The sequence below is a fragment of the Lichenostomus cassidix genome, chromosome 2, assembly GCF_008360975.1.
Source record: "Lichenostomus cassidix isolate B80296 chromosome 2, HeHo_3.0, whole genome shotgun sequence".
NCBI lineage: Eukaryota > Metazoa > Chordata > Aves > Passeriformes > Meliphagidae > Lichenostomus > Lichenostomus cassidix.
In genome coordinates, this window is record NC_139482.1 from 89,156,206 (window position 1) to 89,166,875 (window position 10,670).

The 10,670-nt window shown below is 47.3% G+C and overlaps 1 protein-coding gene across 1 annotated transcript; it reads left to right on the plus strand.

Moving 5' to 3' along the window:
* The first annotated feature begins 4,407 nt into the window (after positions 1-4,407).
* IRX1 (iroquois homeobox 1) lies at positions 4,408-10,235 on the plus strand. Its single transcript, XM_085052318.1, has 4 exons — positions 4,408-5,194; positions 7,803-8,817; positions 9,395-9,467; positions 9,835-10,235. The coding sequence occupies exons 1-4, from the start codon at positions 4,931-4,933 to the stop codon at positions 9,890-9,892; spliced, it is 1,410 nt and encodes a 469-aa protein (XP_084908444.1). The 5' UTR covers positions 4,408-4,930; the 3' UTR covers positions 9,893-10,235.
* Positions 10,236-10,670: the final 435 nt, after the last annotated feature.

Genomic DNA, 10,670 nt, shown 5'->3' on the forward strand with positions numbered 1-10,670 from the left:
AAATTGAAACAGACTATTAACTGAAGAGATCATCTTAAATTTCTTCGTCTATTACCGGTGAGAGCTGAAAATGAAAAGAGGATTTGCAAAAGAAATCGTTACCAGGATGTTTCAAAGCAGTTACAGAATTAAATGAAAACTTTTCTCCCCAAGCCACAAACAAGGCGCTTTAGAGACTAAACCTCCCATTCTTTTGGTAGATCTGATTATCAACGCTGTATAAACCCCGAGTTTTAGCAACGGGACCATACGCTAGTGTATCTACCCGCAGAGACTGCTCCCAAACGCGTGTATCTCTGTGGAAATTACACGGGTGAACCGTCGACTAGTAAATATCTGAACTCCACTCTCAGATTGTGCTCTGCTTAGTATCCTATTCTCCCCATAGTTAGGTGTCTCCTTTCAACATCCCTGTCATCTCCATTTGAAGATATTTTCAGCGGTTTATCACTGCCATCTCCAGCCCTGCGCATTTGCAGCAGGTTATCACAATTGCCAGTCCCCCCTGGCTGATGGGTTGCGCTGATTACCATCGCTGCCCTCAGATATTTGGTGCGGATTCCCAGCACTGTAATATCCACTCTTAGGACATCTGGAGCAGATCAAAATCACTGACTTCATTTTTCAGTAGAGTCAGTATAAAAGCTTCACACAGCCTCTTCGCTAACGTACCCTGTAGTCGATTCCCGCAGAACCAGCCTTCAGTTAAAATTCGGCCAAGCAGCGACCCCTATGTCTGGATTTGCATTTCTTATCGGACCCCTATCTAAACTGATTTGTTAATAATAAAGAGAAAATCTCTTGGCACTGGATACATCGCCTTAAGAAACTGGAAGGATCACACTGCCTTAGCAAACTCCTTCTCCAGAAAGGCTCTTTAAGAAGTTTATCGGCCCAATGATCTTTGAATTAGATGAGCGTGGCCATTTAGGTCGATTTACTTTAAACAGTATACAATTTATTTTAAGCGATTACCTTAGGTATAATCACATTATGCCCAGCGCTGTTAGGTATTTCTCTCCCTCCTGATTTCTGATGTGCATCCGCTCTCCGACGGGAAGGTGACTGCTTTTCACTCTCAGCCCAAATCCTTTTTTTGCTACATGACTGTTTATTGTCTTTAAAAACGCTGTTCGGCTAATGAGTTGGCACAGCTCTCCTTTTTGTTAGGTCTTGCAGAAAGTTAAGGAGGCGTTCAAGCAACTACAACACAGTTCTCGGGGGAAAAAAATTTGGGAAAAAAGCGAAAGGAAGATTTTTTTTCGAATACTGGTTTCTTTCTAAACAGTATTCTGTTTCACCTATTAACAATTTGAAGCTAGTTTATGAGTAGGAGGGGTTGATCACACCAGCCTTTTGGACTGTTCAGGTCCTGAGTTTAGGAAGATTTTCCTGGCGCTTCTGGCAGCTGCTGCTGATGTTTGTAATTTTCCGTACAGTTTCGTTCTATTCGCACTTTTGTTATTAAGCTCCTGCTATAGGTCTTGTATGGGAGGAAATAAACCCAGAATCTCCTAGACCTTCACTAAACTGATTTTCAAGCTAAGTAGCTTAGTGTAGCAGCTCTGGTCCCAGCTTACTCGCACAAGGGGGAAAAAATTAAAAAGGGCTTTGAAAGGTTGCCTACTAAAGTGACTTAATAAACCATCAGGGAAAAAAAAGGGGGGGGGGGCAATGTCCAGTGCAGGAGCAGGAATCTCGTGGTAAAGGATTGGCATTTTCTGATCAGAACTGTACATAATTAATGGCATTCGCAGGACCCTGCTCATCCTTGCTCAAGGAACTTTGCAGGAACAAAGCTTTCCTACCGTTCTAATAACTTTCCCCCTCTCGGCGTTTTTTTCCTTCTTATTGTCTTTTCCTTCCAATTTAAGTTTGTTGTTGTTTTGTTTGTTTGTTCTCCTGTTTCCCGTCTTTTTTCTTTCCGAAATCACAGTTACAGGTAACCTGCACTTTGTATTTATTTGTTCTATTTCTACTCAAGGTGAAGAGTAGCAAAGTTCGCCCCAAAAAGATGCTGGGCTGGTAGAAAAGCAAAGGAGACTTTTTTCCTTTTTCCTCCCTTTTTTTTTTCTCCCCGAACCGATCTCAGAAGGATGAGAGCGGGTGGGGGAGGGGATGACTCACATTTCTTAAGCCTCCAAGTGGAAACCTTTTCTGGATACACATTCCACACAGATCTAAAGAGCTAAGAAGATTTCGGCAGCGTCGGTGCCTTATCCCACCTTTATTTACCTGAAGCCCTTGTAATGTGACACTTCCATTCGCAAAATAAGGCTGCAAATTTCAAGTCCCACTCAGCTCTGTTACGGCGGTGCATTTTTGTCTGAGGGTCGCTCTCCCGCTTTGAGGGTGAGATTTTGGAGCGGCGCGAGGGAGGTACTCCTCGCCCTGTTAGACATAGGAAGGGGAAAGTTCGCTATTTCCAACTGATGGGGAAGGAAGTTTAATCACCACTGTGAGACGGAGTGGCTCTCTGGAGCACGGGGAGGAAAGGGCTGGCCGAGGTTGGAGACACCCCGCGGGGGCGTTGGCAGGAGGGGAGGCATCTCCCTCCGCTCCCGCGCGGCCAGTTCCCGCCGGGATCCGGGCTGCCGGGCTCACCCTGCTGCTGCAAGCTGGGAGAGGGGGCGCGAAGCCCCGCTGAGCGGCCCGAACCCTAGGGCTCGCTCTCTCTCTCTGTGCCCGGGAAAAAGAGGGAGACACCCGTCGTCCCCCCACTCCTCCTTCTTCCCTTCCCCCTCTCCCCTGCCAAGCACTTGCATCCCGAAAAGCCGCGGGCCTTCGCGTCTGCGGCCCCTCCGCGCCGCACAGTCCCTTAAAGAACAGCTCGGTCGCCCCTTCAGCACAAAGACGGAGCTCCAGGGCTGCGGGGACCGCGATAGCGAGGGCTGGGCCGGGGAGGGCCACTCCGCTCCCCTCCGCGGGGCCGCTCCGCCGGGGCCGGCCAAAAGGACGGCAGCGCCCGGCCCTGCGGACTGTCCCCGCACCCGGCGGAGCGGGAGCGCGCCGGACTCGTGGGGTAGAGCGGCCCCCGGCAGTCCCACCGGGGCTGGGAAGGTCGGGGCAAGAAACGCCCAGCCCTCGGCCCGCCGCCTCCGCGCTCCTCGTTTTCCACAGCGGGGGAGCTGGGAGGGCCCCGGCAGCGGTAGGAAAAGGAAAGTTTGCGGTGCCGGCCGGGCGCTGCGAGGCTCTCTCGGTCCCAACGCGGTTCGGGCGAGCCCAGCCACGTCGGGGAACTGGACAACAGCCCAGTCAGGGCACAGCGGTGACAACCCGTTTTCCTTAAGGCGTTCGGGTCCTTCGCAGAGGAGTCCTTTGTCTCCCGCTGCACCTTCCACCCCTCTCCAAGGGGAAAAGGAGAAGAAGAGAAGAAAAAAATCCCTTCCTCTAGTCATTGTTGTTAATGGTCATAATGGCAAGAGCTCGTTTTGGTCCTTTCGTGTGTGTCCCCCCCGCCACCGTCCCTCTCTCCTCGTTGCCCCCCCGGTGTGTTTTCTTCGGTCCCCACTGAAACGGGAGGATGGAAGTTTTGACAATCCACAAGACACTAGATTTCCCCCTACCCCCACCCCCGCTCGAGGGCGAGGGCTGGGGGTCTTCTGTGCCCCTCGGCAATCATGTCGAGGTTGTTGATTTGAGGGATTATTTATTTCTAGTATTCCGAGAACTGTCGCAATGCCTATGATAATTGTCCCTGAGTGTCAATCCGTCAGCAGGGCATAAGGAGGAGAAAGGGCGGCGGGGAGGATCGCATCGCTGCGGGTCTTCTTTTTTTTTTTTTTCCCCTTTTTTTCCTTTTTTTTTTTTTTTTTTTAACTAAAGATCTTCTGGGAAGTACCGCTGAGAGCCTTTTGACTTTCAGCAAGTTGCGCATATGTGTTCGTGTATGAGTGGCGTTTGTGTGTTGCTGTAGAGTGATCGCATTTATTTATTTATTTATCTGCTTTTTTTTTTTTTTTTCTTAGTGGTAAATTGTTACAAGTCGCCTGGCTGCAAAGCCCCCTTTTCCTCTCACGGCCACTCTCGTTTGTTCCTGAGTCCAACGACGACAAGGGGGACTCAATGTTAAAGGTGGAAAAAAAACCAGCAACACAGTTGTTTTTGTTAAAAGGGGACACACTAAGGCTGCGAAACAGCAAAACCCCAATGTTGGACAGCTGTAAAATCGTGTAGACAGGTTGTCATACAGCAGTGGGGGCTTTTCTGAAAGGAGCCCATTGCTAAACATTAAATACACTCGGAGCAGAGCACAGCAGCTGCGCGGACACACGCACACACACACGCACACGCAGCTCCGAGCCGAGCGGCCCGGGCTGGGCTGCGCACCACGTGCTGCGCCGAGGGGGGCGGCGGGGCGGGCGGGGGGCGCGGGGCGGCGCTTGCAGCTCAAGTGGGTGCCAATCAAAACATCAACTTCAAATTGTATCTGAAAGATCAGCCTAGGACCTAAGGGCAGACACATCAGTTGGAGCTCAATTGTTGATCAGATCACATCTAAGGGATTTAGGAGCACAGAAGAGCCGAGATTTGAGGAAAGACACCCCACTGAATCCTGCCACACTCCTCCTCCTCCATACCTAGGGTGCAATATATATCTGACAGAGAGAAATCAGAACGAAAAAAGAAAATTATCGGCTCGATTTCTTTTCTCTCGCCCTGCCTGACTCCAGTAAAGAGAGAGGGGGGAGGAAAAAAGAAAGAGAGAAAGAGATATCCAGAGAAGCCCGGGTTTGTTCTGCTCCCCTCCCCGGCTCTTCAGCAGGCTCCCTCCTCCCCCTTTCTTTTTTTTTTTTTTTTTTTTTGTATAATTCCTTCCCCCCCCTCCCCACCCCCCCTTCCCCCTCCTCTTTTTTTTTTATATCTCTGCCGCTTCTGCTGCTGCTGCCGCCAGTGCTGCTGCCGCCGCCTCTGTGCCCGCGCCCCGGAGATGTCCTTCCCCCAGCTGGGCTACCCGCAGTATCTCAGCGCCAGCCAGGCGGTGTACGGGAGCGACCGGCCCGGGGTGCTGGCCGCCGCAGCCGCCGCCGCCGCCGCCGCCGCTGCAGCCTCGGGCCGGCCCGCGGGCGCCGAGCTGGGCAGCGGCTCGGCCGCTGTCACCTCGGTGCTGGGCATGTACGCCAGCCCCTACAGCGCCCCCAACTACAGCGCCTTCCTGCCCTACACCGCCGACCTCGGCCTCTTCTCCCAAATGGTGAGTGAGCACCGCGCTGCCCCCCGCGCCTGCCCGGGCCCGCCGAGCGCGGCCGCGGAGGCCGGGGGAGCCGGGGGCGGGCGGAGGCTGCGGAGCCCAGCGCGGGGGGCGGCGGGGCGGCTGCGGTGGCGGCTCAGCCCGGCGCGGGATCCGCCGCGGAGAAGGCAGCGTGGCTGTCGACAGGTCTGCGGGGGAGAGAGGGGCTGGGGGTCCCGGGCTCCGTCTGAAGGCGGAGCCCCCCATTCTCCTCGTCGTTCCAGCCGGGCAAAACTCCTCCGAGTTTTGCTTGGCGGTGGAAGAAGGGCTGAGCCGGGCTCCTGCCTCCGTGTTGTCGGCTTTCCCTAGCAACTCGGCTTTTTGTGTTTTCTTTTATTTCCTTGTTGTTGTTATTGGTGTTGTTGTTGACGGGTGATATTGTCGATCCTGCTGTTTCAGTGGGCTTTCCAGCGCGCTCCTCTTTCTGCTTGGTACTTTTCTTTGACGCCGAGCAATAAACAGGTTCCCTCCGAAAGGCCAAAGTATTGGTACCTGGGGTGCCCGTTTATTTCAAGGCATTTTCCTTAAGCCTTGAAAAAGTCCCTTTCTGTACCCTGAAGTTTTCATACTCTGATTATGGCGGGTATCATAGATGGGATTTGCATGAAGCGAAAGAGGGCATCTACATCCCATTATAGGCATCGGAGCAGAAATGCATATCGGCGTCAACTCTAAGAGAAGTTGTCGCCCATTCTGTCCTCGGTTTTCCTTTCCCCTTTTCGAAAGAATGTAATAGTTAGAAAGTGAAACATTCTTCTTTCTTTTTTTTTTTTCTTTTTTTTTTTTTTTTAAACTAACTGGTTTTATATCCGGTGTCGTTGAAACGTTTTCGTTGCTGGTACCTCCAAAATTCTCTGCGGCGCTATGCATGGGTTCCACTTCATTTTCTAAATGTCCTTTTTTCTTTCCCCCCGACACACAAAAGTGTGAATATTTATATTCATGCATGCAATGCATAGCTTGTTAGGGTTTTTAATACATGTTTGTAGGCAAGTAAGTAAATACGTTGTTGAACAAGGGACAGCATCTGAAAACAGATAATTTTTGTGCTGCAAACAGTTTCTACAAAGTCACTTTTAACAGAGTGCATTTCCTACTTCTTTTTTTTAACCTTGATTTTGGAAATGCAGTAAAAGTTGAGACAGAAGCAATGAGTGATTTACAAGTGGCTTCTTCAAAAGAATTCCCAACAGAGTTTACACAAAAAATATCATTTCAGAAACAATAACAAAAGACAGCGAAATAAAGGGAGTGCAGAAAGCCTACTCTGTAACACATTGCAAAAATTACATCGGGCTACTCTTTGTGTATAAGCGGTGTCTCTGAAATTAAAATACATGATCCTTTTTAACTGTTTGACAAAGTTAAATTAGTTTCTTCGCAGGCATTATTGAAGAGGTCCATTTTTAAGGCTGACACAAATTATGACATATTAATACTAAGAATGTGTTTCTGGACTAGGCAAAAAAAAAAAAAATAGCAAGATTGTAATAGAAGCAATAAAGAAAGAAAACTGCTTGAAATATTTGCTATTTTGGAACAGTTCCCGTTCCTACTCGCCAAGTATCCTGGTATTTTATGACAGTGATTTACCATGACAGTGATATTTTGAAATAAACTCTAAATTTCTGAACATATCTAAACGAAGAACTAAAATATTAGGTTAATATCTGGACAATTTGCGGTAATAATGAGGCCTAATGAGGTTGCTAGAAAGATAAAATGTTATTTACCAAAACACCTGATGGGATAATTTGACTTGCTGTGTTTTACTACTGATGATAAAAAGAATATTGATTGCAAATAAATCACCGTCTCTAAACGCTTGTAAACAACTTGTATTTGCTCTGGCCAGATCAAAGTAAAACTTATGAGATAAAGTGTCTGCATATCCGTATTCTACAATGCGTGGATCTGTTTTCCTTCCAGAGTTTAAAGGCTCTTCAGTTAACAGTTAGAAGTTAATGTTTAACTCCAGAATCTTGGTGTATGATTTGGGAAGCGGGGGTGGTGGTGTTGGCTTGTGTGTGGAAAATCTTTTACATTATAAGTGTCTTCGTACTGAAGTTGTGCATTCATCTCCTCAGTCTCGTCTCACTAGGAGAAAAAATAAAGAATGCTTTGCATGCATTTCTAACGTCCTCCTGGATACTTTGCAGATAAATGCGACGCTGTTCGTGGGCATTAGTTTGTAACTGCTGTGCAGTACCTGTTTTATGTGCCTCATAATTTCAAGGGCACGGTAAATTGTGTCGCCGAGGCGAAGGCGAAGGTGCTGCATTTCCATCTTTTGATTTGGTTTGGTTTTCGGAGAAAATACTCACAATGCTGGTCAGAGCCCCGTTTAGCATCTCTTTCTTTTCCCTGCAAGAAGGGGGAATCATTTGGGAACACCTCTGTCTGACTTAAATGTGAAGAGCCTGGAGCGGGGAGGGCCGAATTTGGCTGTGAAGACCCTTTGCACCGCTGAAAGGCTATTCCGGCTCCCGGAGTAGCCTATTCAGGTCTGTTAGAGACGCTAACGAGATAATTGATGTGCTTTTTCCTCTCCGCTTGTCTGAATGTGTTGCAGGGCTCCCAGTACGAGCTGAAAGATAATCCGGGTGTCCACCCTGCTACCTTTGCTGCCCACACCGCTCCCGGCTATTATCCCTACGGACAGTTCCAATACGGGGACCCGGGGCGGCCCAAAAATGCCACCCGGGAGAGCACCAGCACCCTCAAGGCCTGGCTCAACGAGCACCGCAAGAATCCCTACCCCACCAAGGGCGAGAAGATCATGCTGGCCATCATCACCAAGATGACCCTCACCCAGGTCTCCACCTGGTTCGCCAACGCCCGCCGGCGGCTCAAGAAGGAGAACAAGGTGACCTGGGGCTCCAGGAGTAAAGACCAAGAAGATGCAAACCTCTTTGGGAGTGACAATGAGGGGGACCCCGAGAAGAATGAAGATGATGAGGAAATTGACCTGGAGAGCATAGATATAGACAAAATCGATGAGAATGATGGGGAGCAGAGCAACGAGGAAGAGGAGGAGAAGCCCGAGCTCCTGAGACAAAGCAGTGAAGAGGAGCACTTGGAAAAGGAGAAGGATTTGGCACTATCAGGGTCTGAAGGGCTGAAACCCAAAGACACGCTGGCCATGGTGAAGGAGGCCTCTGACAATAGTACAAGAATCATCAGTCCTGGGGGACCGAACAATTTACAGATGCCATCTCACAGCAAACCCAAGATTTGGTCTTTGGCAGAGACGGCAACCAGTCCTGATGGTGCCCTGAAATCTTCTCCTCCTCCACCCCCTCCTCCCCAGGTTAACCACACTTCTCCTCAGATTCAGCACCCTGCTTTTCTTCCTAGCCATGGACTTTACACATGCCAGATTGGCAAATTTCACAACTGGACAAATGGGGCTTTCCTCACTCAGAGTTCCCTTCTAAACGTGAGGTCCTTTTTGGGAGTAAATCACCACCATGCTGCTCATCACAATCACCACCTCCAGGCCCAGCAACAATCTTCTGTTTTAACAGCAACCCTGGGAGCCCTAAGCAGCGAAAAACCTTCAGAGAGGACCAGTCCCAAACACATAGGTAATTAATGCACCAGGCTTCCACCTCTCCCTCCACCCCCAACACATGCACGTGAACTTCTCCTTGAGGAATGGTGTCACACTGGTGTAACTGATTGCTTTTAACGGAGTTACAGTTCACTCTAGAGTCGATTTCCGGCCCCCCACCCAGCATGTTGGTCACATATATTAAGCGCATTTCACGTGGCCTATTACCTTCTCACCCTATACGCCCACCAAGTAAGATGAAAATGCAGGAAGAGTGTAGTGAAATGTATAGGTTTGAGCTTTCCTTCCCTCCTTCAAGAACCTCATCTCCCAATAATTTCAATGACAGTAAAAGAAAAGTCAGTGACAATGTCAATGACAGTCAAGAAAAGCTTGCAGGCTACTTAAATACTGAAAGTAGGGAATAGTGCTGTACACACATACACATGTATCTACACACATCTGAACAGGAGAGTGAGAGGGAAGTGTGTTTTCTGCACAGTGTCCAGATTCTTACTGTTGTTGTTCTAAAATGGTTCTCCTGTTTTTGTTTGGCTTTTTTTTCTTTTCTTTTTTGTTTTGTTTCTTTTTTTTTTCCTGTCTCCCTCTAGAAAGAGAAAATGTACCAAGAACTGACTCCCCACCCCAGCCGCTAAAATCGCCCTTCCAGCCTGTTCGTGACAAGTGAGTTTGTTTGTTTGTTTTCACTGTAGGAATGTTACTTATGTGAAACAGAGTGTTTGAATAATAAAGACTAATTATAACACCTAATCATCACCATAATAATACATACAGACAATGAGAACAGCACAGGAGTTGCTCTAATATTTTCAAACTTAGACTAAATTGCAATTGTACATAGCCTGACTGTAACTTTTCTAAAACTTAACAGACCTCAGAGATCTTATACTAATTACTCCAGTAACAATGATTTTTGTGCGATTATCTATTGCTAAGATGCTATAGTAATAGACAGGCAATTGAAAAAAATATATACTTTTTTCTGAAAGATTGTTACGCCTTTTTTTTCTTCCTTCCTTCCCCCCTGCAGCTCTTTGGCTCAGCAAGAGGGAACACCGAGAATTTTAACAGCTCTCCCTTCTGCTTGATTAAATGATTTGGTGAAAAAATATTACAGAGACTGGTATTAAGGACAGAGAGAGAGAAAAAAAAAAAAGGAAACGGCATAAACAACTCCCAATCTCTTTTTGCAATAAGGTGGTGCAAATCCATAAAAGCGATTACACAAATCTGTAGATGGATCCCCTTCCTCATTGTACCATTTCAGATCGTGTTATTCTAACCATTCTTGGATTATTTGTTTGGTAAATGTTTCCCATGTGTTTGTGGTTTTCTTTTTTTCTGTATATAGAGTGATTTCAGATTGTAAATAACACGTCAGCAAAACTTGTCTAAATCATATATTTTTGTCTAATAAACTAAATGAAATTATGAGCGCTTTTCAGGTATGTATTCTGTTGCTGAGGATCTTATACATATATTTCAAATCTATTGGAACATTTAAAATTTGTTTTCTAAAAACTCAAGTCTCTGCCTTTGGGAAACTAAAACTTAAGCAAATCCAAGGTATTTCGCTGAAAATAAGCTACACGCTTCCTTTTTCACACACGCAAATTTAAGAAGTTGAGTGAAGCTGGCTCTTGCCTTAGTAATATTAAAGTTATTTTTTCAGTTGTGATGAATCAGATGTGTTCTGTAGTATCCATTTTCCAGACATAAATGGACCTGACTTCCACTTACAGTCCAAAATAGTTCCCTAAAACTGAAAGGAACAAGTTTTCTCACAGTTCCCTAGTATATAACTTTGCTGTCCAAACTGGTTGCTAAATTGGATCCAGAGCTTTAGTGCTTTGGTATATATTCCGT